At 41.3% G+C, this 22,709-nt stretch overlaps 1 protein-coding gene across 2 annotated transcripts in view; it reads right to left on the reverse strand.

Moving 5' to 3' along the window:
- Farsb (phenylalanyl-tRNA synthetase subunit beta) overlaps positions 1-22,709 on the reverse strand; it is a 65,554-nt gene that overhangs the window by 18,127 nt on the left and 24,718 nt on the right. For both annotated transcript variants that reach the window (XR_012908200.1, XM_075951951.1), the window contains exons 11-16: positions 21,732-21,793; positions 21,300-21,507; positions 20,763-20,843; positions 17,125-17,217; positions 12,438-12,555; positions 168-320 (exon numbers count right to left, since the gene is read on the reverse strand). Coding sequence is in view for 1 of the 2 variants with exons in the window: in XM_075951951.1 (XP_075808066.1) it covers positions 168-320; positions 12,438-12,555; positions 17,125-17,217; positions 20,763-20,843; positions 21,300-21,507; positions 21,732-21,793 (715 nt within the window). In the remaining variant the exon portion in view is untranslated. The remainder of the gene's footprint in view (positions 1-167; positions 321-12,437; positions 12,556-17,124; positions 17,218-20,762; positions 20,844-21,299; positions 21,508-21,731; positions 21,794-22,709) is intronic.

A 22,709-nucleotide genomic window follows, 5' to 3' on the forward strand; every position in this document is an offset into this window, starting at 1 on the left:
CTGGAGGAAGGGAAGAGTATTTTCCAGCACATGCTAACAATTAATTGGAATAAAGCTCTCTCCTCCTTAGTGCCCACGCTCTAAATCAAAAGCAAGGTGAAACAAACAAGACTTTATCAAAAACAGGACGTGGCCTTTCATCACGTTCCCCAACTCTGGGATCTTACCTGCTGATGCTTTGATCATGTATCCCCCCTTCTCACTGGGAGGCACATCGAGCAGCTGCATAATTCTGTCCAGCAGCCCGTGGATGATCTCAAACCCAGGGTTCTTGTTGTAATAAACAGCACAGAGATGCCTGTAGTTTTTTGCACCTACATCTAAAAGAGCAAAAAAGCATGATCATCAGGTCACAGTAACCATATTTAAGAAACTGGCTTATCCCAACCTAAGTTAGACAAAGCTAACAAAAAGAGATAATAGATTATTTGACCTGAAGAGAAACGTTCAGCCTCGGAAATTCATGGTCAGATCTAACTTTTCAGCCACCAAATTCTTAAAGGTGTTTACTTAGTGGGGGTGGGGAGTTACTAGCTCTCAGTGCTTGCCCCAGGTCCAAAGGCTTCACTATAGAACCCGCTTGGAAAACTTGCTGTAAACATTCTACCAGTTAGTGACTCATATTCTTTATTCATGATACCACCCAAATAATCATACTAATACCAAAAGGGCTCTCGCAGAGACACTTTATTATTTCCAGTGGAGAATCAGAGACATAGACAGGGATGAAGTAAGTACAGTCACTTCTCAGAGTACTTTGGTGGCTGTGAGAAAGCCTTCTGTGAAAGCTTATCTTAATGGACAAGAAACACACTAATAAGACAGACCAAAACCTGGGGACAATGTGCTGGAGACTGAACTGTTACACCCCTAGATCCTTTTTTTTTTTTAAAGTGGCCAATAAGTTAAAAAGGAAACCAAATTAAATTACACTGTTAAGAGAACACGCATATGTTGGAAAATTACGAAGCCAAGCTAGGCAATAGCTATCAGCAAAGTCAGAGAGAGGCTGTCCCAGTACAGGTCCTGTAACAGATGCACCACACCAAATGCTGAGAGGCCCAGCAGCTACCTTAGTTAGGCTGGAGTCACAGTACTGTTTTATAATCTTTTAAAAACTGTACACACACACACAAACACACAAACCTTCACAATTAAAACATGGAATGAGAGGCTGGATAGAAAACTCAGTGGTTAAGAACACTTATGACTCTTACAGAGGGCTGAGGTTTGGTTCCTAGCACCCACATATCCATAACTTCAGTTCCTGAGAAGCCAACCCCCATCTTCTGAACTCCAAGGCATCAGGCATGCATGTGGTGCACAAACAAACACAAGTAAAACACTCATACACATAAAATAAATCTTATTTTTAAATGGAAGAAGTAAAACAGAAGATATGAAGCTATAGCGATATGAATCAACACTGAAGACATTTTGCCAAGAGGATAAAGAACTGTTCTCGCCATTTAACACTTCTCTGGGCATGCTACGCTGAAGGTGCTCTAGCCTTCCTTAGACAGTGGAGGTCAGTGCCGCTGCAGGGCTCACACACACTCAACATTTACTTTCTGAATACACAACTGAAGTCTGGAAAAAGAGGGAAGCACATGGAAGCAACTACCACACCAGGCCAGGAGCACGGGTGGGCCATATTCAAAAGCACCATGAGAGACAGCTGAGGTGACGTGACTCATATTGCCACCTCTGTTATGAATCAACACTGAAGACATTATGCCAAGACAAACAGGCACAGCAAGACTAACCTACACGATCCCTAAATATGAGGTTCTGGAGGTTTTGGTTTTAGTGATACGTGAAAACAGGACTGTGTGTGCAAGGCAAGAACACTCCCAGGAGTTCACACTGAAACAGTGGGAGGGAGCCTTCCGGAGCTGGTCTCAGGGCTGCAGCCGTGCACTAGGAGCAGTTCCAGTGCTCTTCCACCAACAGCCGCAGCGCCGCTGTGCTGCACTTCAAAGCTCACTAAGAGGTAGCTCGGATCTGTGTTTGAAAACGACCACAATAACTTTTTTTTTTTTTGGGATTTTTTCGAGACAGGGTTTCTCTGTAGCTTTGGAGCCTGTCCTTTGGAACTAGCTCTGTAGACCAGGCTGGCCTCGAACTCACAGAGATCCGCCTGCTTCTGCCTCCGAAGTGCTGGGATTAAAGGTGTGCGCCACCACTGCCAGAAGAGTCAAAGCTAAACAAATATAGCCATAATCAGAAACCTCCAAGAATTAGGGGGAAAAGACTCAAAAGAAACAGATCTACAGGTTATATTTGAAAGGGATAATTTTTTCTACTTCAAAATCTTTCCATGATTAATATATATTACCTTCTATAAAAATAAAACAAACTAAGAATCATGACCCAAGATGAACCCCAATGAACTGGATAATGAAGAAGTGTATAAACACTGGGAGATACTACCCATTGATGAAACCTCAGCAACTCTCAGTGGTCTTAACTAGTGGATCGCTCTCAGAGGCACTGTACTGAATGAAAGAAGTCAGCCACAAAAGGCAACAGGATGCATGATCCTCTTGTGCCATTGTGGAAAAAGCATACTTTAAGCAACTGAGACTAGACAGTAGTTGTATGGAGTAAGATGTGGGGGAAATGTAACTAAAATGGAAAAAAAAACGGGGATTTTCAGGGTGATGCTGTTTGGGATTTCTTGGTGGTTATTTAAAAAGGACACAAAGAGGAAGATTTAAAGTCAACAACCTCATTCAACTTTAAAACTGGCACATAACTTAGGTATATACCACGACCCCTACAGACCCTAGAGCCACACATCTCTGATACAAATTCTCAACGCATTTGGCTTCACTTTGCTTTTTAAATTAGGAGAAAAGAAGATAATACCTATCTTTAGAAATAACATGAAAACAACACGCTGCTTCCTCTTCACATGGACCGAGCAGAAGCTCTTCCACGGTTTTTCCATAGGTCAGAACTACTAGCACAGCTGGCACGAACAGCCTTTTCTCTTCAGATAGCCAGACATTCAGAGCACTAGTAATCTCCCAGGTACGCAGTGCCTACCAGCCAACCCTCGGTGCTACTATTTAGCTCAAGACACTGCACAGAGGATTACTACTGCTGTGGAACAGATGGGGAAGCCAAACCTCAAGACAATTAAGTAAAGTTGCCTGAAGTCAAGCTAACTAGCGAGAGCTAATCATTATCAATTCCACAGCTATGAAGTTACAGACCAGGACCTGCTCAGGACTAAAGCCCACACTCTCTCCACTGCCCTACAGTGTGCCATAAAGGATTTAGAAGGGAAAACTTTAAGAGTAAATGCATATGTGGCCACATACAGTTGCTTGAGTATGTATAGTCAAAGACGTGCATTCTTGAAACATTTTTGGTACAATGAACAGATGTTTTACTTCCCCAAAGTCTTTGTGATTCTTAAGAATTTCATTTAAGTCACTGAAATAAATTATTATTTTAAATCTGGAATTTGTGTCCATCAACAGTATGTAAATTTATGGAGATTATATTCTGAGCAAACTGACTAAACAGACAGAGAAAGAACTGTTCTCACCTCACCATTTAACACTTGTCTGTGCACGCTACACTGAAGGTGCTCTAGCCTTCCTTAGACAGTGGAGGTCAGTGCCGCTGCAGGGCTCACACACACTCAACATTTACTTTCTGAATACACAACTGAAGTCTGGAAAAAGAGGGAAGCACATGGAAGCAACTACCACACCAGGCCAGGAGCACGGAGTGGGCCATATTCAAAAGCAACTTGAGGGACAGCTGAGGCGACGTGACAGCCAGACTGCCACCCTCGTTGTTATTTTCATCTCCAAGGACAAAGAACTCTGCTATCTAAACTCTACAGTCGAAGGTGCGAGGATAAGGATCGATGTTAAAGGCAGACAGGCAGGCATACGTGCCGAGTGACCCAGCAGCATACATAAACTAAACTAAGAGGCCTAATTCTGCTGCAGGAACGTGAACACACACACACACACACACACACACACACACACACACACACTCTGTCTCTCTCCTCCTGAAGGGAAAAAATTAAATGAAATAGAACCAAATTACCCTTTCATACGACTGCCTTGCTTCTGGGTATTCCTGCCATGTGGTACCCATTTGCTGGTGTCACATGCTTCCACTCTAACACACAGGCACGTATTGAAACTACTTTGTAGTTCCACATTCACTGTGAGCGCAGGCCAACAGGAAGGCCACCATCCAGAGAGCTTACCAATGCGAATGAGAAGCCGCTTGATTTTGGGAACCTTTGCCTTGGACTACTTTTTCCTAATTTCCAAATTATTTAAAATGAGCCTTTCTAATAACAGTCAAATATCTAGACCAAAACCAGACTTTTTTAAAGGAAAATTCAATGCTTGAGAGATTGTAGCAAAAAAAAAAATTACAATTAAATAAAAAAGAGCTGGGATGTGGCTCAGTTGATGGAGTGCTTACCTAGCACTGCACAAACAAGGCATGGTGGCACATGCATCAGAAGTTCAAAGTCATCCTTGGGTACACCATGAGTTTGAGGCTATCCTAAGCATCATGAGATCTTGTCTCCAAAAAGATAAAAATTCAAATTAAAGCTTATTGCATTTAAAAAAAGTTTGAGAATATTTCCAACATTTAGAAACAGTTTCAGGATGTTTACAACATAGATGGAAAATAATAAACTAACTTCTAGGTTTAATTTTGCAATAAGCCTAAGAAAAGCCACTGACTTTTAGGACTATGTATTAACCTCATTATTAACTACCCTGCCACTGATTGTTTCTCACATCCCCCAAAGGTACCACCCCTTTACATTTGTCTCTTTATAATTTCTCAAGGCAGTCCATACCCTCCATTGCCATCATCGCCTACGGAAAAATGGCTAGGTATGCTAAAATTCCCATCTTCTTTCCTGCTACACAGAGAGACCATATTACATCACAGGAAGTTTCAACTGCACGCCACAAAATAAGAACTATTTAGACTTCATGCCAAAGCTAGGGTTTGTTGGAAATGCCACAGTTCTTTATAACTCAGTTAATAGACCTCTTGTGTCATGCCATCAAACAATCTGCTTTTTCAATGGGCCTGCCAAGTATGTCAGCCTAAATTATCCGTGTATTTCACAGACTTCAAAGTACTGCCTGCAGAGAACAGATCTAAACCACCCGAAGGAGGTGGCTAGATGTAGTTCTGTGAACTCAAAAGCTACAACAAATGATTTTTTTTTTTTTAAAGAAAAAGAAAGGGGAATGGTAAATGATGACCCTAGTATGTGACTTACATATATTTTCCAGGCTTTGGCATAGGCTCACGAGTAGTATATATCCTGTTTACACCAATGATTAGAGGTGACTTCTGGTAACGTATCATCCAGGGAAAGAGTCTTCCTTACTCTCATGTGCACCCAGAAGCCGAAGTAAAGGTGCTGTTAGAAAGACTGTGAATGGGAGAGTAAAAAAGCTTCTAGAATATTCAAGGGCTGACACTGTGCTCGAGCTACAGATTAACAGTTAGCCAGCCTTGAAAAAGGAAGTAAATCACCTTCATTTCTAAGTCCAGCCTATCCATCGATGTTTTCAACATTGCTGCCCACAAAACCGTAACTCATGCTGCAAATCTATCTCTTAAAGAATTGTAGCACAACCGGGAAGTGGTGGCGCACGCCTTTAATCCCAGCACTTGGGAGGCAGAGGCAGGCGGATCTCTGTGAGTTCGAGACCAGCCTGGTCTACAGAGCTAGTTCCAGGACAGGCTTCAAAAACCACAGAGAAATCCTGTCCCGAAAAACCAAAAAAAAAAAACAAAAACAAAAACAAAGAATTTTAGCACAATCTAAATGACCCACAAAAATGCCAAGAAGACCACAAAAAAACAAAGCATCTTGAAAAACCCACAGCTAATATAGGGAAATAAAAACCCTGATATACTCCTGATAGGACTATAAACCAGTAAAGCAAAAATAAGTAAAACAAAGACATGGAAAGGCAAGAGGGACTCGATGGGGAGATCTGCAGCAGTGAGACAGGGAAAAGCAGTAGTGATACGAAAACGCATTGCACTCATTTATGAAATGGCAGTCAGATTTGAGGTCAGTCTAGTCTACACAGCAAATTTCAACCTAGGCAGTGCACTTGTTTCAAGAGGAATAAAGAATAAAGGAGGGAAAGAAAAGCAGGAAGAAAATGGCCTAGTGAAGTCCACATTATAGGTATAATAAATATACACAATATAGTAACATATGCAATGTATTGATGTACGGTGGGTATGCTGGCTCACCACTACAATCCTGCCACTCGGGGTGGAAGCAGGGTGTGAGTTTGAAAACAGTCAGGGTCACATAGCAAGACCTGTCTCAAACCAACCAAAACAAAACAAAAATAAAACAAAAATATTTTAGAAAAGAATTTACTAAATTATCAACTATTTAAATGTGTATACCTACGGACTGGCAAATTGTATTACTTCTTTTTTCCCCAAAGATTTATTTATTTATTGTGTTCTGTCTGCATGTTTGCCTGCCAGATCTCATTACAGATGGTTGTGAGCCACCATGTGGTTGCTGGGAATTGTACTCAGGACCTCTGGAAGACCAGCCAGTCTTCTTAACCTCTGAGCCATCTCTCCAGGCTGGCACATTATATTTCTAAAAACATGTATTTGTACAAGGGATGATACTCAATTGCAAGACATAATTTAGGAAGTCTCACAATCTATACATTCATCCTCACAGTCTCTGCTTCCACATAGCAGAATATTATCTAACTATCAAAGACAAATTGATAGTATGCATTCAGATAAGCTAGCCCAAGTATAACCACATTTGTATAAACTATAAAGCATCGCCTATCTCTACAACTACACACAGAAGTGTAAATACAGCTGCAGGTGTGCATGGGGTCTGGCAGTGAATTCTAGGTGTGAAGCAAGAGAGAAGCGGAAGAATGTCTCTCCCCATCTGTGTGTCCCCATCTGAGATCCCTGGCTGTCCTGGAACTCCTCACTCTGTAGACCAGGCTGGCCTCGAACTCACAGAGATCCTCCTGCCCCTGCCTCCCACGTGTTGGGATTAAAGGTGTGCACCACCACTGCTTGGTGATATTTTTGTTTTTTAATTTAAAAAAATCTTAAATCAACACTAGATATAAATAAAAGCTTAAGAATATTATAAATGTATGTTCAACCAAAAAAAAAAGCAACAACTTGCCTAAAATGCTTGTGTATTGTAACACCAAAGGTCACACTTTTAAAATGATGTTGAAAAGCCAAGAAATAAATGTGAAAAGAAATCTCTAAAATTCTCAATGCATACAGAGAAAAAATTATATTCCTGAGGGTTGAACTTTATTTAGTTAACATAAACCTGGAATGGATTTTTATCTATTAAAAAAATACAGTACTGGATGCATGACAGGGTACATTATACTCACGTTAGCAGATCTTAACTATGTGGAACCAAGCACACTAAAATAACTTTCTATATTAAAAATGATTTATTTACACAGCTAAGATGCCATCACATATGAAAAAGATGCTACTTCAAAAATTGTTAACGTCAGTCTCCTTACACCCATATTTTTTGAATTATTAATTGGAAATTCTACATACCAAAAATATGAAATGGTGAAATTAAATTAATCCAGACTGATGACATAAGCACTCTTCAGAAAGCCACATTCCACATGTGGATGCTGGGTAATCTTCCATTATCTGAAGCTCCAGAATTGATGGACAACATCTCAGAAGATAGGTATTCACAAGCCAATAATAAAATGTTCTCATTGAGCCTTTACCAAACAAAAATTATAAAGACCTGACCCTTTATTTTACTCAGCTCTGTCTATCTTTTGTAGTGCTGGGGATTGAACCCAAGACCTTATGCATGCAGCCATATTTAATATTCTGTAATACAAGACAGATAAACACATCCGTGTGTGTGCACTTGAACACATAATAAATTGAGGAAACAAATCCACATACAAAGACCAAACAGTTAGGTTCTGTAGCAGACACGGTGCTCAAGGGATGATGAAGAAACAAGAACCCTGAAACAGATCTTACAATTAAAGGCTTTAAACCAAAATTCTTTATTTCCACATCCATTTTGGAAGTGTAAAGAAAAATAGACCATCCTCTGACTTAGAGAAGTGCCTGAGACAATGTCAAGAGTCAGGAACTATCTAACTGTAACCTGGAGGAGGGGATGGAGTTCAAACAGACCATCCTCTGACTTAGAGAAGTGCCTGGGACAATGTCAAGAGTCGGGAACTATCTAACTGTAACCTGGAGGAGGGGATGAGACAATGTCAAGAGTTGGGAACTATCTAACTGTAACCTGGAGGAGGGGATGAGACAATGTCAAGAGTTGGGAACTATCTAACAGTTCAAAGCAGGACTGCTAAGTCGCTCTAGAGGAGGGAGGAAGGTCTGAGCGAGTCAAAGCTTAGACTGATCATGCTTCAAGAAGAAGGGAAGGTATCTGGAGGCTTGGATGAGGGTTCAAACCCTCTCCACTGAGCCCAGCAAATACTCAAGTCCAAACTTTCTTGAGATGCTGCTGCTGAAACTAACTATAGGGGACTGATTCTGAGAGATGGCCACAGACACATGCCATGCTGAACCTTGAATGAACAGGTCTGCTGGTCGGATCTTGCTGACAGAAATCATCGAGACCCTTTACAAAGCCAAGTTCATGTTCTTCAGTGCTTGTTCCTTTTTAGACTTAGCCCTCTTTAAACCAGAGACCTGTTTTCTCTTGTCATTTCTGTGAGATTCTGGTAGCTTCCCTAAGCACTGAGGGAAGAACTGTGATTGCAGAATCCAATTGTGTTTAAAAAGCGGGAAGACTGGATTGTGCAAACAGCTAGCTTTTCCAGGCAGACAGTCCTTTGCTCATCCCTGCAGGTTTTCTGGCTTTTAAAAATATTTTGTTTACAATTTGGTTATTCCTGACATTGAAATGAATTAGCTATTAACGTCTGAAACCAACCAGTAACTCACACAGCAGCTTTGCATGCTTTCCACTGCTACTCTCCCTGCTACAAAACTGAAAAACTCACCCTAGAGCAGAGTCTGTGCTCAGTTTCTTGTTCCAAAAACACATGCCAATCTGCCCAACAAAAGGATAAATCAGCTTAGTCCCCTGAGTCATGACTAATTTTTAAAAGTGTTACAGCAACTTCGGATCTTGAGGCTCAACAAATGCAGTGGCTGGCTCGGCCTCAAACAAGCTGAATGTGCCTGATTTACAGTGGAAGTCTTAGTGCTTGAAAAGTGTGCCTGACTCGGTTTCAAAACTGGCAGCCTGACAGCCTCATTCATCATGATGGCTAGAGAGGACTCCACATTAGAGCAAATGTCCGACTGGGTCAAGCAGGAAAGCGGGAGTTGTCTTTTGTCTGCTGTCATAGGAGCGTGGGTTTAATAGGAAAACATGGATATCCACACAAGAGTCCACTTCCATTTTTATTTTCGGAAGCTATGTTCGCCACGCAGACACTGATATGAGACTTAGGAAGCTAGGTTTTTCTCAACATTACAGAATGAATTAATGGCAGTTGCAGCTCCATTCTCTACATTCCCAGAACATTTTGCATTCCCTCCAAACTGAACTTGCCTAACCTGGGTGGCCAGTGAGCTCCAGGGTCTCGCCAGTCTCTGCCTCCTTGCCCTGGTATTACAGGCGTAAGTTGTCATGCTTGGTTTTTCACATGGGCTCTGAGGACCCAAACTCAGATCTCCATGCTTGCACGGCAAGCACGCTCTTACATTCTGAAATCGTTTCTACTTTTCTATCACTGTGGTGAATGGGACAACCTGGCTCACGCTTGTCACACATCTTCACTCTTCTGAACCTTATAATTTTGGGATTGCTCACTAAGAAGAATTTGGGAAATTTCATTTTAATTAGAAAAATCCCTCAATCATTTAACTACTGGTGGTTTGAACTTTTTTATTCAAAAAATTTCATTTAGGAACACAAGGCTAGCATCCAAGAGAGAGGACATCTTGTTTGCCACCAAAAAAATGATAAATTACTCTAAAAATAGTATTTCAAAAACAGTGATTTATTTTTAAAAGTAAAGTCTTACATCAGTATAATTTGGGTTTCTCATAAAGGGGAAAAAAACACAAAAAAAGAAAATCCAATGACACAAAGTCCCTTCAGGGATGGAATAAAAATCAAACTCCATACACTGCAGGTCTCCTGAACTTTCACACACTATAGTGGAAATACAGGCACGACCCACGCCAACAGCCCCTGGCCCTGAAACTAGCACTGTCCAACAAGAACAGCAGCCACCACTTACCATGTGGCTGAAACTTTCCAAATGCAGTTTCACTGAAGCCTTACAACAGCTAATAAAGTAAATGCTGTCATTACCCCATTGTACAGATGAGAAAACAGCCAGAGAGTTCAAATAAACTACACCACAGAAAGCATGACTAAAACCCACGCCTGTGGCAGCGGTCTGCAGAGCCCAGACGCTGTAGCCCCTTCCCTGTGGGCCAGATGACTAGGAGGAAATCCACATGCACGTATTTAGACAACTGCATCAGAAAAGTTTCTGTTATGAAATAAGATCCAGGCCCACCTAAACAGAAAACATGCTTCACCTCAGTGAAAGGAAATGTTTCCAGGATCGCAGCGAACAATGTCCTTCCCTTTATTTTCCAAATGCTAGCGATCCGATAGAAAATATTAAGGAAAGAGAGTAAGTCAGAGCAAGAGAAAGGGCTGAGCTGCCCTGGACAGAAATGAGCCATGAAGAAAAGAGTAGGATGGTTTCAACTAAGACAGGCACGACAGAGGTCGGCCCCAGAGTTCTTCCTGATGAGAAAAAGCGTAATAGAATGCAAATGTCTGGGCTAAGGCAAATAATAAAACCCATCTCAGGCACACGCACCCAGGCCTGAAACACAACAATGCACTACTCCATGGCTACAGTCAAACTCTGCAGCAAGTGTGGGACCCATGTGCTCCTCACTCTCACCCTCCAGACTGTGAGCACACCTAGGCCTCAAGAACCACTGAGGAAAGCATGTGGTTCCCTTAATCCTATAGTTATCATTATGAGGACAGCAGAGAAGATCAAGGCGATACGAAGCTCAAAGAAAAAATGTGGAAGAAAACAGTCAAAATAAACAGATCAATGCAACCCTGCACTCTTACAAGTGAAAAAACTGAGTGGAGCCTCAAAACTCTTTGCCCCTAACACTAAAAAAAAAATGTTTCCTACTTTTTAGTATAGATTTGCCACTGCAGGAAAATTCTACAGACTAGAGCCTGGACTTAGGTGTAGGGTTAAGCCAGCCCCTTAGGGGGCAGGCTTGCCTCGGGCGAATGCTTACTTATAAATCGGGGTCCACAGGAACCATGGTACTGTAAGTCTTAAGTTCCCCATTAAAGCTGTGTATATATTTTACAATCTGTTTTTGCATTCATTTACGCCGTTACACTTAGGAACCACTCATAATCATAGGGACTGATGTATGAAATCAAAAGGCAAGGAAGGCTACCAGCAAAGCAGTCATTTGAGGCACTGCTCACCCAGGGACCACAGCACTTACAGGTCTAGACAATCAATTGAACTTGGGTTTGCATGAGAAAGACAGACTTCCAGGAAAATCAGGCTTCTAAAACTCCTAAATTTATATTTATTAAATAACTATGCATTCTAAGTGTTGGACCAAAATACTTGCTATACTAAGTACTTTGAAACTGAGTATTTCAAAGAGAAAACCTATGAAAACACATTCACAATTACTGTTACAACAATAGTGCTGGGCCATCAAAGACCAACAAATGCTATGCAAATCACAGAGTGAAGGAAAGAATGTTTCAGAGTATTCTGGTGACCTCCTCCCTCCACCTCTCTGGGGGTGCGGGTGGGGAGTGGTACTGAGGTGAGTTCAGGAACCTGTGCATACTACATGCACAATCATGTCACAAACTCCACTGAACTACATTTCCTACTCTCTCTATGGTGCTTTTTAAGGTAAAGTTTCAATAGGGCTCCTCATAATTATTAAATTCCTTATGAAAATGTGCTTTCCATTCCAGGAAATGAGAGACATAGCCACAAAGCCTAGGCACTGCTGGGATTCAGATTCAAATAAGTCAACCATTAAAAGAAACTGATGAAACAATAGGAAGGGTGCCTGGGACCCTTAAATGGGATATTTGATAAGAGTATGACAATTTTTATTTAACAACAAATAATACAGCTGTGGTTCAATTAGTTTTAGAATTACCAACTCAAGGGTGTGCTGATGAAATGATGTACTAACTCACTGGCACTAAAATATTAGGCGGGTGGAAGCAACATGGAAGAAAGAAACCTGGCTGCATGTAAGCATGCTGAGTTCTCCACAGAGCTGGAATTCACAATGAAAATGCTCAAGCACGCAGAGCAGAGGAAGCTCTCTCTTACCTTTGCTAGGATCTTTCACTACAATGTCAGAGATTTCAAACAGTTTGAGAGGAAGTGGCATCTTCCGGTTTGCTGCAATGGTCTTTAGAAGGCCAGGAAGAAGGGTAGTGCGTGCCACCTACAGGAAGAGATGGGAATTTGTACAGGCTTGAGAAAAACCAACAAACTCGTTAGGAGACAAAGCAGGCCAACTCCCTGGCTTCACAGGACAACACTTTTGAACGGGGCAATGCCTTAAAGGCCTGAGTCATTTTAAATTTTCAAATTCAATTCAGTAAAAGAACTGAAAATATTCTTCATTCCAAATTAGCAAAATAAGCACCAATAAATCTGATTAAAATCAAAGTGGGAAGCAAACATAACGCAATGATTATTCTTACCTAAAGCTTGGTTACTTCATTATAATTTTTGAAACTAAATTGGGCTTTCAAGGTTCTACATATGGAAATTTTTATATTCTGTCTCCTTCCACATAGTACTTGAAATAGCCCAGGCTAGACTACCAAGTGCTCACACTCAGTCTATACTTGGTTCTTATATGACTTGAGCTAGCTGGCTCAATCATTCTAACTGAATCTTCTACTTACTATCCTCAGCTTTCCTCTCTTTGCCACCCATTTATAGTAAATGTAAAATATGCAAATAAATGGAGTTTTCTGATCCTGACATGGTTGTAAGGCCTACAGTCCCAGTGCGGGGAGGCTAGATAGTGGGAATTTTGAGTTCAAGGCTAGCTTAGGCAACATGGTTTAAAGCCAGTGTGAGCTACACAGTCTCCAGCCTGCCAGAGTGGAGCATGCAGAATCACTGCACTTGGGAAGCTCACCATCAGTCTGGGATAGACAATAAATACTGGAACAGGACCAAACAAAGAAGCAAAGTGGTTTCCTCATAGTTGGCTGTTAGAGCTGCTTTTTACCTCTTGGACTGGAGTTCCTGCCTTTCTACATCTTGCCAGCTCAAGTAGTAGCTACATTTAAAAATAACTTTTCTCTAACTAGATATGCTGGTGCATGTCTGTAATCTCAACATCTAGAGGTTGAGGCATGGGGATTAGGAAGTTTCAAGGTCATTTTCAATTCTGTAAAGGCTTGCACTACAGGAGTGACTTAGTGAGGGTTCCTATTGCTGTGATACATACATGAACAAAAGCAACTTGGAGAAGAAAGGTTTTACTTCTTTTTACACTTCCAGTTAACAGCCCATTGTTGAGGGAAGTGAGGGCAAAAACTCAAGCAGGGTAGGAACCTAGAAATGGGAACTGAAGCAGACACCACAGAAGGGTGTTGCTTACTGGCTTGTTCTTCATGGTTTGCTCAACCTACCTTTTAAAAGTACCTAGAACCACCAGCACAAGGAAGAAACACCCACAGTGAACTGGGCCTCCCCATCAATCATCAAAAGCATGACAGACTTTCCCACAGGCCAATCTGGTGGAGTATTTTCTCCATTGAAGATCCCTTTTTTAAAATGACCCTAAATTATGTCAAGTTGACGTAAAACTAGCCAGCACAATGAGACTATGCAAAAACATATTTTTTTTAAAGTTTGTCATCCTCCTTGGTAAATGGTAAATATCCCCACATATCAATATTTTGTTGTTGTTGTTGTTGTTGTTGTTAAAAGCCACAGCAACATAGAAATGTAAAACCTGAATCTGGTCAAACTTCTAGATCTAACTACTAAATTTGTAAGAAGTATAGGAGATCACCAGAATACATTCAGTAAAATCCTAAAAATGGAAATCCTACAGAACAAAGGAACCATATTTAACAAATAAAGTGAAAGAAAAGATGTGTGTAAAAGACTAAAAGATGTGAAGTAAATAATGAACTAATAACCTAGAGACTACTAGTTGACTACAGTCAACTTTATTGTGGATAACCTCAATGAATTCCAAATAAAAAGAAAAACAACACATATAGCTAGGAAGACTTACAGTGATAGCCATTGGAAGGCTTACTTAATATTACTGCTAACCTGGGGACAAGTGAAGATACTCAGTAATCTTGTTTATAATAATTGCAATAAAAATTTACACATTTTACCTAAATATTTTTCTTCTCCTGCCTATTCTATAACATGTCCACTGTCAAGAAGAACCCAAAGTTAAAAAAGAACAGTCATGTACCCAAATTATAAGCCACTTTACATTTAGCTTAATTTAACTGTAAGCAAGTTCACTGCCTTAGTAATAGCAGAATGGCTAGGTAAAGCAGGGGTAAATGCAAAACCTGCCAAGTTTAAAGAATACTCTCTGTTATCTCTGACAAATTTATGCAGCATTTTGTTGCTGTTGTTTGGTTTTTCAAGACAGGGTTTCTCTGTGTAGTTTTGGAGCCTGTCCTGGAACTTACTCTGTGGACCAGACTGGTCTCGAACTCACAGAGACCTCCCGAGTGCCAGGATTAAAGGCGTGTAACACCACTGCACAGCAAAATGCTGACTCTTGAGTGTATGAGGCCACAGCCATTTATGGCAGCAGCTAAGGCATCCTTGATCTGCTTTCTCTCTGCTTATATAAAGCAGAGCAGACAGGACACAAACTCTGAAGAACGTAACAATTATGGAAATCTTGAGAAATACAAAATTTGTTTCACACTTGATAAATGAAACTGAGGGAGGGGAATACGTTTAGCATAAACAAGTAAAAATCCACCCCAATTCAGTGAAAATGTGCTGAGTAAACATTAGTACAGCTCATCTGCCACAGTAGGTAATTCTACAGATGAAACTCAGAACTTTTGGGTGTAAACATTTCCAGAGCCTGTAAAATTTCCCAGAAACCTAACCTAGGAGATACCAAACCAAGGAAACTATCAGAGACCACAGTTGAGAAGTGCTCTACAGCAGTGCTCAGTTTCCTAAAGGCAGAGCCTTTGTTTATAAGATTCTGCACACACACATGACTACATATGCAAGAAAGCAAGAGTTCACACACATGTAAAGATGTTGTTTAGAGTCTCTCATTAGCAAAGCTATTATAACTTGAAATGTCTTTCTATAGCTAATAGCCAAACCCGTAGTAGGAATCATTTAACACTGACTACTAATACAATATCATTCTCATTCACCTCGTCCTAAGCTCTGTAAGAAACTGCTAACAAACCTAGAAGACAGTAAAAGGCACAGAAAGCATAGCCAAATGTTGTGGGGTATTTGTACACTGCACAGATGGAATGATGCGATTGGTGTAATAAAAAGCTGAATGGCCAATAGCTAGGCAGGAGAGATAGGTGGGACTTCCAGGCTGAGAGGAACAGTAGGTGGAAGAAAAGCAGATGGGGCTGGAGAGATGGCTCAGAGGTTAAGAGCACTGACTGCTCTTCCAGAGGTCCTGAGTTCAATTCCCAGCAACCACATGGTGGCTCACAACCATCTGTAATGAGATCTGGTGCCCTTTTCTGGCCTGCAGGCATACATGGAGACTGAACACTGTGTACACAATAAATAAATAAATCTAAAAAACAAAAGGAAAAGCAGAGTCACCAGCCAGACTCAGAGGAAACGGAATGGGCAGTACAGAGTAAAGGTAACCAAGCTACATAAAAGGACACAGATTAAAAGATATGAGCTAATTTAAGCTATAAGAACTAGTTAGGAACAAGCCTAAGCTAAGGCTGGGCTTTCAAAATTAAATCTCTGTGTCATTATTTGTGACCTGGTGACCCCCCCCCCAAAAAAAATCTGTCTACAATAAAAAACTGGTGTAATGCCTTATAGGGATTCAAGGAAACCATTTTAGTTAATGCTCTACAAATGAATGGGAAAGAAGAAAACTGAGAATAGTAAGCAAACATCAATTATGAAGTGAAAAATGAAGTTAAGAGTGGGTGAGTCTGCTAGCTCAAAACATTTAACAACTAAGAATAGGCTGAACGTGAGCATCTGGGAGTCCAGCCTGGGCTACACAGTGAGTTCCAGGAGCAGCCTGGGGTACAGTGTAAGACACCATCTCAAAGACAGGAATAATAATAACAATAATAATAGTAAACAATAATATATATATATATATATTTTAAACAAGTCAACTTCTACCAAGCACAAAGCTCTAGGTTCAATACTAACACATACACAGAAAAAGAGAGAGCAAGAGAGACAGAGGGATGGAGGAGTGGGGTAGGGCCAACCAACTGCAAATTATCTAAGGAAGTTCACTACAATGTCCTAAGGACTCACCCAGAGGTAGAGTGGTGTGGGAGAATTGTCTGTATTCTGTCAATCATGTTTTAAATAAACGCTGATTGGCCAGGTAAGAAGTATAGGTGGGAAAACCAAACAGGAAGTAGAAATGATATAATGAGAACAGGAGAATTCTGGGAGGGAGGAAGCTGATTCCTCCCACTCCTGCCCAGGCCACTGAAGCAGCAGGATGTGATCTGCCTCACTGAAAAAAAGGTACTGAGCCACATGGCTAACACAGATCAAAAAAATGGGTTAATCAAGATGTGAGAGTTAGCCAGTGAGAGGCTAGAGCTAATGGGCCAATCAGCTTATACTTTATGGAGACCTATGTGTGATTTTCTTTGGGACTAAACAGTTGGGGGGTACTGAACAGGACAAAAACCCCAACAACAAGCAGGCCTGGCCTGTTCGTGTTACAGTGGAGTAAGTGAAGAGAGCTCTTCTACATCATTTACCACAAACCCAACTTTTACCCTAGTTCTTACCTACTTAAGATTCTTACCTGGAACTCAGCAGTTTTGGGATTACTAATGTGAACTGCCTTTGTCTCAGAGATATCCAAGCCAAGTTTATCAGCAATATCTTCTTGGGAGCACTTAGGAACATATAAAATAGATTAGTACAGGGCAAGGCCTAACTCAAAATTTAAAAGTATTTAAAGCTATTATTCAATTTACAGTGGTTTCTCAGCAATGTACATGCTCTATATTACTTAGTAAGTTAATAATAAGCTAAGAATCTATTAAGTTTGACAATTAATAATTCATCACTTGTAATCCACCTGGTTTAGGCCCACAGAAGATGCAATTAACCACCAATATCTCTCTAGAACGAGCTATAGCTACAACATGGAGTGGCTAACATTTCCAGTAGGGATGGGGGTTTAACCCAGGTCCTTTTTGTACTAGGTCCCCATTTACCTTCCCAGTCTAATTTCCTGATTCCTATTTGTTTTCTGAACACTATACTTTTACCTGTCTTCATATAAAACACCGTCCCAAGGCCACATTCAAAGCTCAAAGCTCTACTTAATTGACTTCTCTTGCACCTCTTACACAAAAATATCTCACAGGACCATTACGAGTCCCTGCAGTGGTTTGAAAGAATGTGGCCCCCAAAGGGAGTGGTACTATTGGAGATGCGGCCTTGTTGAAAAAAGTACGTCACTGTGGGGGCAGGCTTTGAGGTGTCTTTTGTGCTATAGGAAACTCTTCAGACAGTAGCCTTTAAGTTACCAGCCCACTTGGGTGTGACCTCTCATACTATAAATGTCGCTATAAAGCACACCCACCCTCTCTTCCAGCTGCTGGATTCGGTTGCTGTTTTCCCATTCGAGCAGAGGACTGTGATCTGTGAGTCTAGCCCTAAATAAATAACCCTTTATTGTACTCAATTCTGAGCTAATGTGGGATTTCTTTTTAGTATCCATCTTCACTTTTGCTCAAGCTTTCCACAGTGTGACAGGCAGCCAACTATTCCTATTGCCTCTGAGATAAGATGCAGCGAGCACTCCCAGCGCTAGCATCGTGTCTGCCTGCAGGCTGCCATGCTCCCTGCCTTGTAACTGTAAGCTGTCCCTTCAGTTAAATGTTTTCATTATGAGAGTTGCCATGGTCACAGTGTCTTTTCACAGCAATAGAAACCTAATTAAGACAGGCCCCTTCCTAGGCTTCCTCAGGGCTTTCTGCTTACCAGTGCAGTCCCAGATAAGCTGTAATGGTTGGGGACAGACTGAACTGGGAGAGTTCACATGCCTGAACTCTGTTCACTGTTATTTTAAATGCCACCATTTAACTTCCCCTGCATAAGGTCCAGGTAGTTCCTAGGAACAAAGAAACCACGCAATTCCTAACCACTTGCAGAAACTAGAGCAGCAGGCACAAGTCAGACCAGAACTCACTATTAGATACAACAAATCTAGTAAGGATCAAGATTTAGAGATACTGTGTCTCCAAGGCCTGACAGCAAGTATTAGAAATAAAGTAATCAGGTGATAATCAGGTGATGACAATAAGGCATCATAAAAAATAAACAATCATCCAGTTTTTAAAAAATAATTCAAAATGTAACACGAAAAGTTGGTGCCACCAAGTTACTGGAGCTTTTTCCAAACTTTAGGGTAATATTGAACTATTCTAAAGGCATCTTCAAGTAGAGGGCCTTCAAAGCACTGAAGAGCCAGGCACTGGACCAGGAGGCAGAGGCAGGCAGATCTCTGTGAGTTCGAGGTCAGCCTGGTCTTACAGAGTGAGTTCCAGGACAGGCTCTAAAGCTACACAAAGAAACCCTGTATCAAAAAACAAAAACAAGAAAAGTCAAGGCTCAGCTTTTGAAGACTGATTGTCATCACTCTTGTGCAAACTAGATGTAACAATAGAGACCAGCTATGGTAAGCTCTGTTTAGAAAATAGAGAACATTATAGACTTTTAAACTTACTTATTCATTTGTTCATTTTAAGCATACAGGTGTTTTGTCCTGCAGGCATGACTGTACACTATATGAGCACATGATGCCCACAGAAGCCAGAGAGGGCACTGGATGCCCTAGGACTAGAGTTACAGAGCCACCACCTGGTGCTAGAGATTGAACCTGGGTCCCTTGCAAGAGTGGCCATTGCTCTAAACCTCCGAGCCACCTCTCCAGCCACTATAAAGACTTTTAGTATGAAACAGTGAAATCTGTCCTCTCTAGATAGCCAGCCCCTCCCTCCTTTCCTCCCAGAAAACAAACATAAACGGTGTGACTGCACAGCTGAGCAGACTGCTCAGTGTTACACTCTGGTGCTATAATTCAGTCACAAGCTTTGGCTCAGAACAGCCTGGGCTGGAATCTTGGGCTCGTACCTGTGGTTGCCTGGGAGATGGAGGGCCTGGCAGAAAAGTTACTCTAACTGCTGCACTTCCTGGGAAGAACTGGTACCATATGCATACAGTTATCAGTGGTGAGCAAACCCTCCCTGCAGAGCAGCCCCTGGCAGAAGGCAGCTTATGTGCTCCTACAAGATACATGAACTCGGTAACAAAATCAAAAAGCACTAATAGAAGGCAGTGAGAACTACAATCCAAAGTTTTAACAGCAGGTAGTTTGGGGAAGAAAAATACAATCAGAAGTGGAGAGAGGAACCAGTGGTTACTTTGTATTTTATAAAGTTGAACTCCTTCAAAATGATAATGTATTGTTTCCTATGTCACTTAACTTTAAAAAACAAACACATTTCTCAAGAAATGCTAAGTTTTATAGTTCAACTTTTACAATATGGTGACTGCTCACAAATGGAAATGAACGTCCACATAGGAGACATGGCACTCTAAGCCTGGTGTACACGAGGTGAGACAGGGGCCAAGCACTGGGCCCCACACAGCCCTGCCTCTCATCAGATTCTGCTGAGTGCAGTGTGCACTGTGTATCAGCTACTCTTCTCTCCTGTTCAAGCTTCCTCACAGGTGCAGGGCCTGCTAACAACAAATGCTGCCTCAGAACAATCATCTAATACTCTAAAGATTTAGAACTTCAGGGCTGGGGTCAGAAAGCCAGGCAGCTGCTCCAGCCACCCACAGGTTGTTAAATCAAGCTCACTGGGACACCAAGCACTGCAGTCTGGGCAACACAGACGTTCTCGGCCAGGGGAAACCATACAAACTACAGGCGCTTTTATTTCTTTCAATGGTCAGCCTGAGGAGAGAGAGGCCGAGTTCTTTCTGATTCTGTAATAACATTCATTTCCTGATTTAGGCCTTTTATGTCAGCTTTTCAACTCAAAGCAAATGTTTGTGAACATGTTCAAAGACAAAGAACTAAGTCTAATGTGGAACAGTTCCCAAGCCCTTAACCAGGGCAGCATCTAGTGGGGACAGCCACAACCAAATTAAGACCAAATATTCTAACCTAACAAATCTTTTTGTGAAATTCATTGTGCACCTTCCACACTTACATCAAATGTCATAGGGCTTTTTTCCCCCTAGGCCTTCATGGTCTTCTATGACTATTTAAAAAAAAAAATACAAAAAAAAAAACAAAACCAAAATCCCATCCCCATTTTTCCTTACTAAAAATTGTACAATCTCAAGGAACAAAGTCTCTCTTCAATTCAGGGATCCCAAGGAAACATTCAGCTGGACAAAAGTGAGTTGAAAACATACCAGAGCAAAAGTAAGAGCTTCCGTGAAGCCAGCAGCAGCCATGTCCAGTCTGAGAAGCTCCGTGAGTTTGTTGAGAGGAAACTGAGGGAAAAGCAACACACCGAGACATCTCAAACCCGCTTTGTTTTCTTCAAGACTCATGCAGAACATACCGCTGAAAGGAACCAAACTCCTCCCCTCACCAGCATACTGCTAATATCCCCACCACAGCTATCCAGCAGCCTCCCACCCCTCCTCTCCCACACAGCGTCTGACTTCAGGCCCAAGCTGAGAAAATGAATCTTCCAGTTAAAGAGATTCAACAAGAGTTCCACATTTGAAACCTGTCTTTCTTCAAAGAACAAGTCATCACAGGTTCTCAGCTCACTCTAATCATTTGGGCATCTGTTTTGTATCCTTCCCCATAGCAAATGCCTCTCATGGCAAAGCACATCCAAATGCTGCTTAATTCCCAGGTTCTGTTTGTCTCAAAACCTTCCTGGCATTCAATAGCCAGTTGCTAACAAGAGGAGTGTTTATTTAAGGGTGCAATCTTACCTGATTAGCTATGGTGTACGTTTTCGGCAGAATCATCTGAATGTTGTTATATCCATAAGCAATAGCCGCGTCCTCCACAATATCACATGCATGGATAACATCGGATCTGGTGGGAGGAATTTCAACCTCAATCTGATTGCCATCGCCTATGACTTCTGACTTCAGACACATCCTGGTCAGGAGCTTGGCAAGGTTTGCAGGAGATTCCCTAAAAAAGAACGTACAAACCATAAGCTTCAGTGGAGTAGGTAAAACATGCTGACATTCTGTTTTGAGATAGTTCCTACCTGAAATAGTAACTCCTCTAGCTGAGCTCTGTTACGTATCAAATATCTTAGCTTACTATCAAGCACTCTTTCAAGAAAAATCACTCACTGTGTACTTTATGCTTAAATTCTCTTCTCTCCCCCACAAATAAGTTTCAAAGCATACCTGATTCCAACTTTCTTGTTAATTAAATCAGCTCTCACCATCTCCTTTCTGTAAGCCAGCTCCTGAGAGAGAAAGTTTGAAAACTTCAATCATCCCTCATCAGAGGCAGTTTTCTAGTCTGTCTCATTCCACCCACTGTTACAACTTCATTACCCAGCCAAGAGACTGTTCTTAGAGCCACACACTGAAATAAACCTGGGGGGATTTTTGTTGTTGTTGTTTTGTTTTGTTTTTTTGAGACAGGGTTTCTCCGTATAACAGTCCTAGCTGCCGTCTGCCTCTGCCTCTGAGGTTAAAGGCGTGCACCACACTGCCCAGTCTAAACCTGAGGTTTATTTATTTATTTATTTATTTATTTATTTTTTGATTTTCGAGACAGGGTTTCTCCGTAGCTTTTTGGTTCCTGTCCTGGAACTAGCTCTTGTAGACCAGGCTGGCCTCAAACTCAGAGATCCACCTGCCTCTGCCTCCCGAGTGCTGGGATTAAAGGCGTGCGCCACCACCGCCCAGCCTAAACCTGAGGTTTTTAAACATTATTATAGACCCAATTTTTTATACCTGACTCTATGAATATTCTATGTCCTAATTTTTTTTACTGCTTGAAAATAATATAAATCACAAACATTTTTCTTTTACAAGGTCATCCTCTCTCCTACAGTACAATGCTATCACACCACATCATTTCTAAGATGTTTACAAATGTTCAGTCTTATGAAAGCAAAAGTATATGACCAAAGGACAACAATCCAAATGTCACAAATATACCACTCACTGTACTAGTGAGACTTAGGGAGCACATTTCCTGGGTCAGCCAAATGGCTCTGTGGGTAAAAGAGCTTGCTGCCATGTCAGATGACCTGAGTTCAATCCCCAGGACTGACAAGAGAGGAGAGAAATGTCTCCTGCAAGCTGTCCTGTGAGTTCTACTTGGGTGCTATAGTTTGCACACCCTAAATAAACACTATCTATCTCTCTTCT

Source organism: Microtus pennsylvanicus, chromosome 17 (genome assembly GCF_037038515.1).
Source record: "Microtus pennsylvanicus isolate mMicPen1 chromosome 17, mMicPen1.hap1, whole genome shotgun sequence".
NCBI lineage: Eukaryota > Metazoa > Chordata > Mammalia > Rodentia > Cricetidae > Microtus > Microtus pennsylvanicus.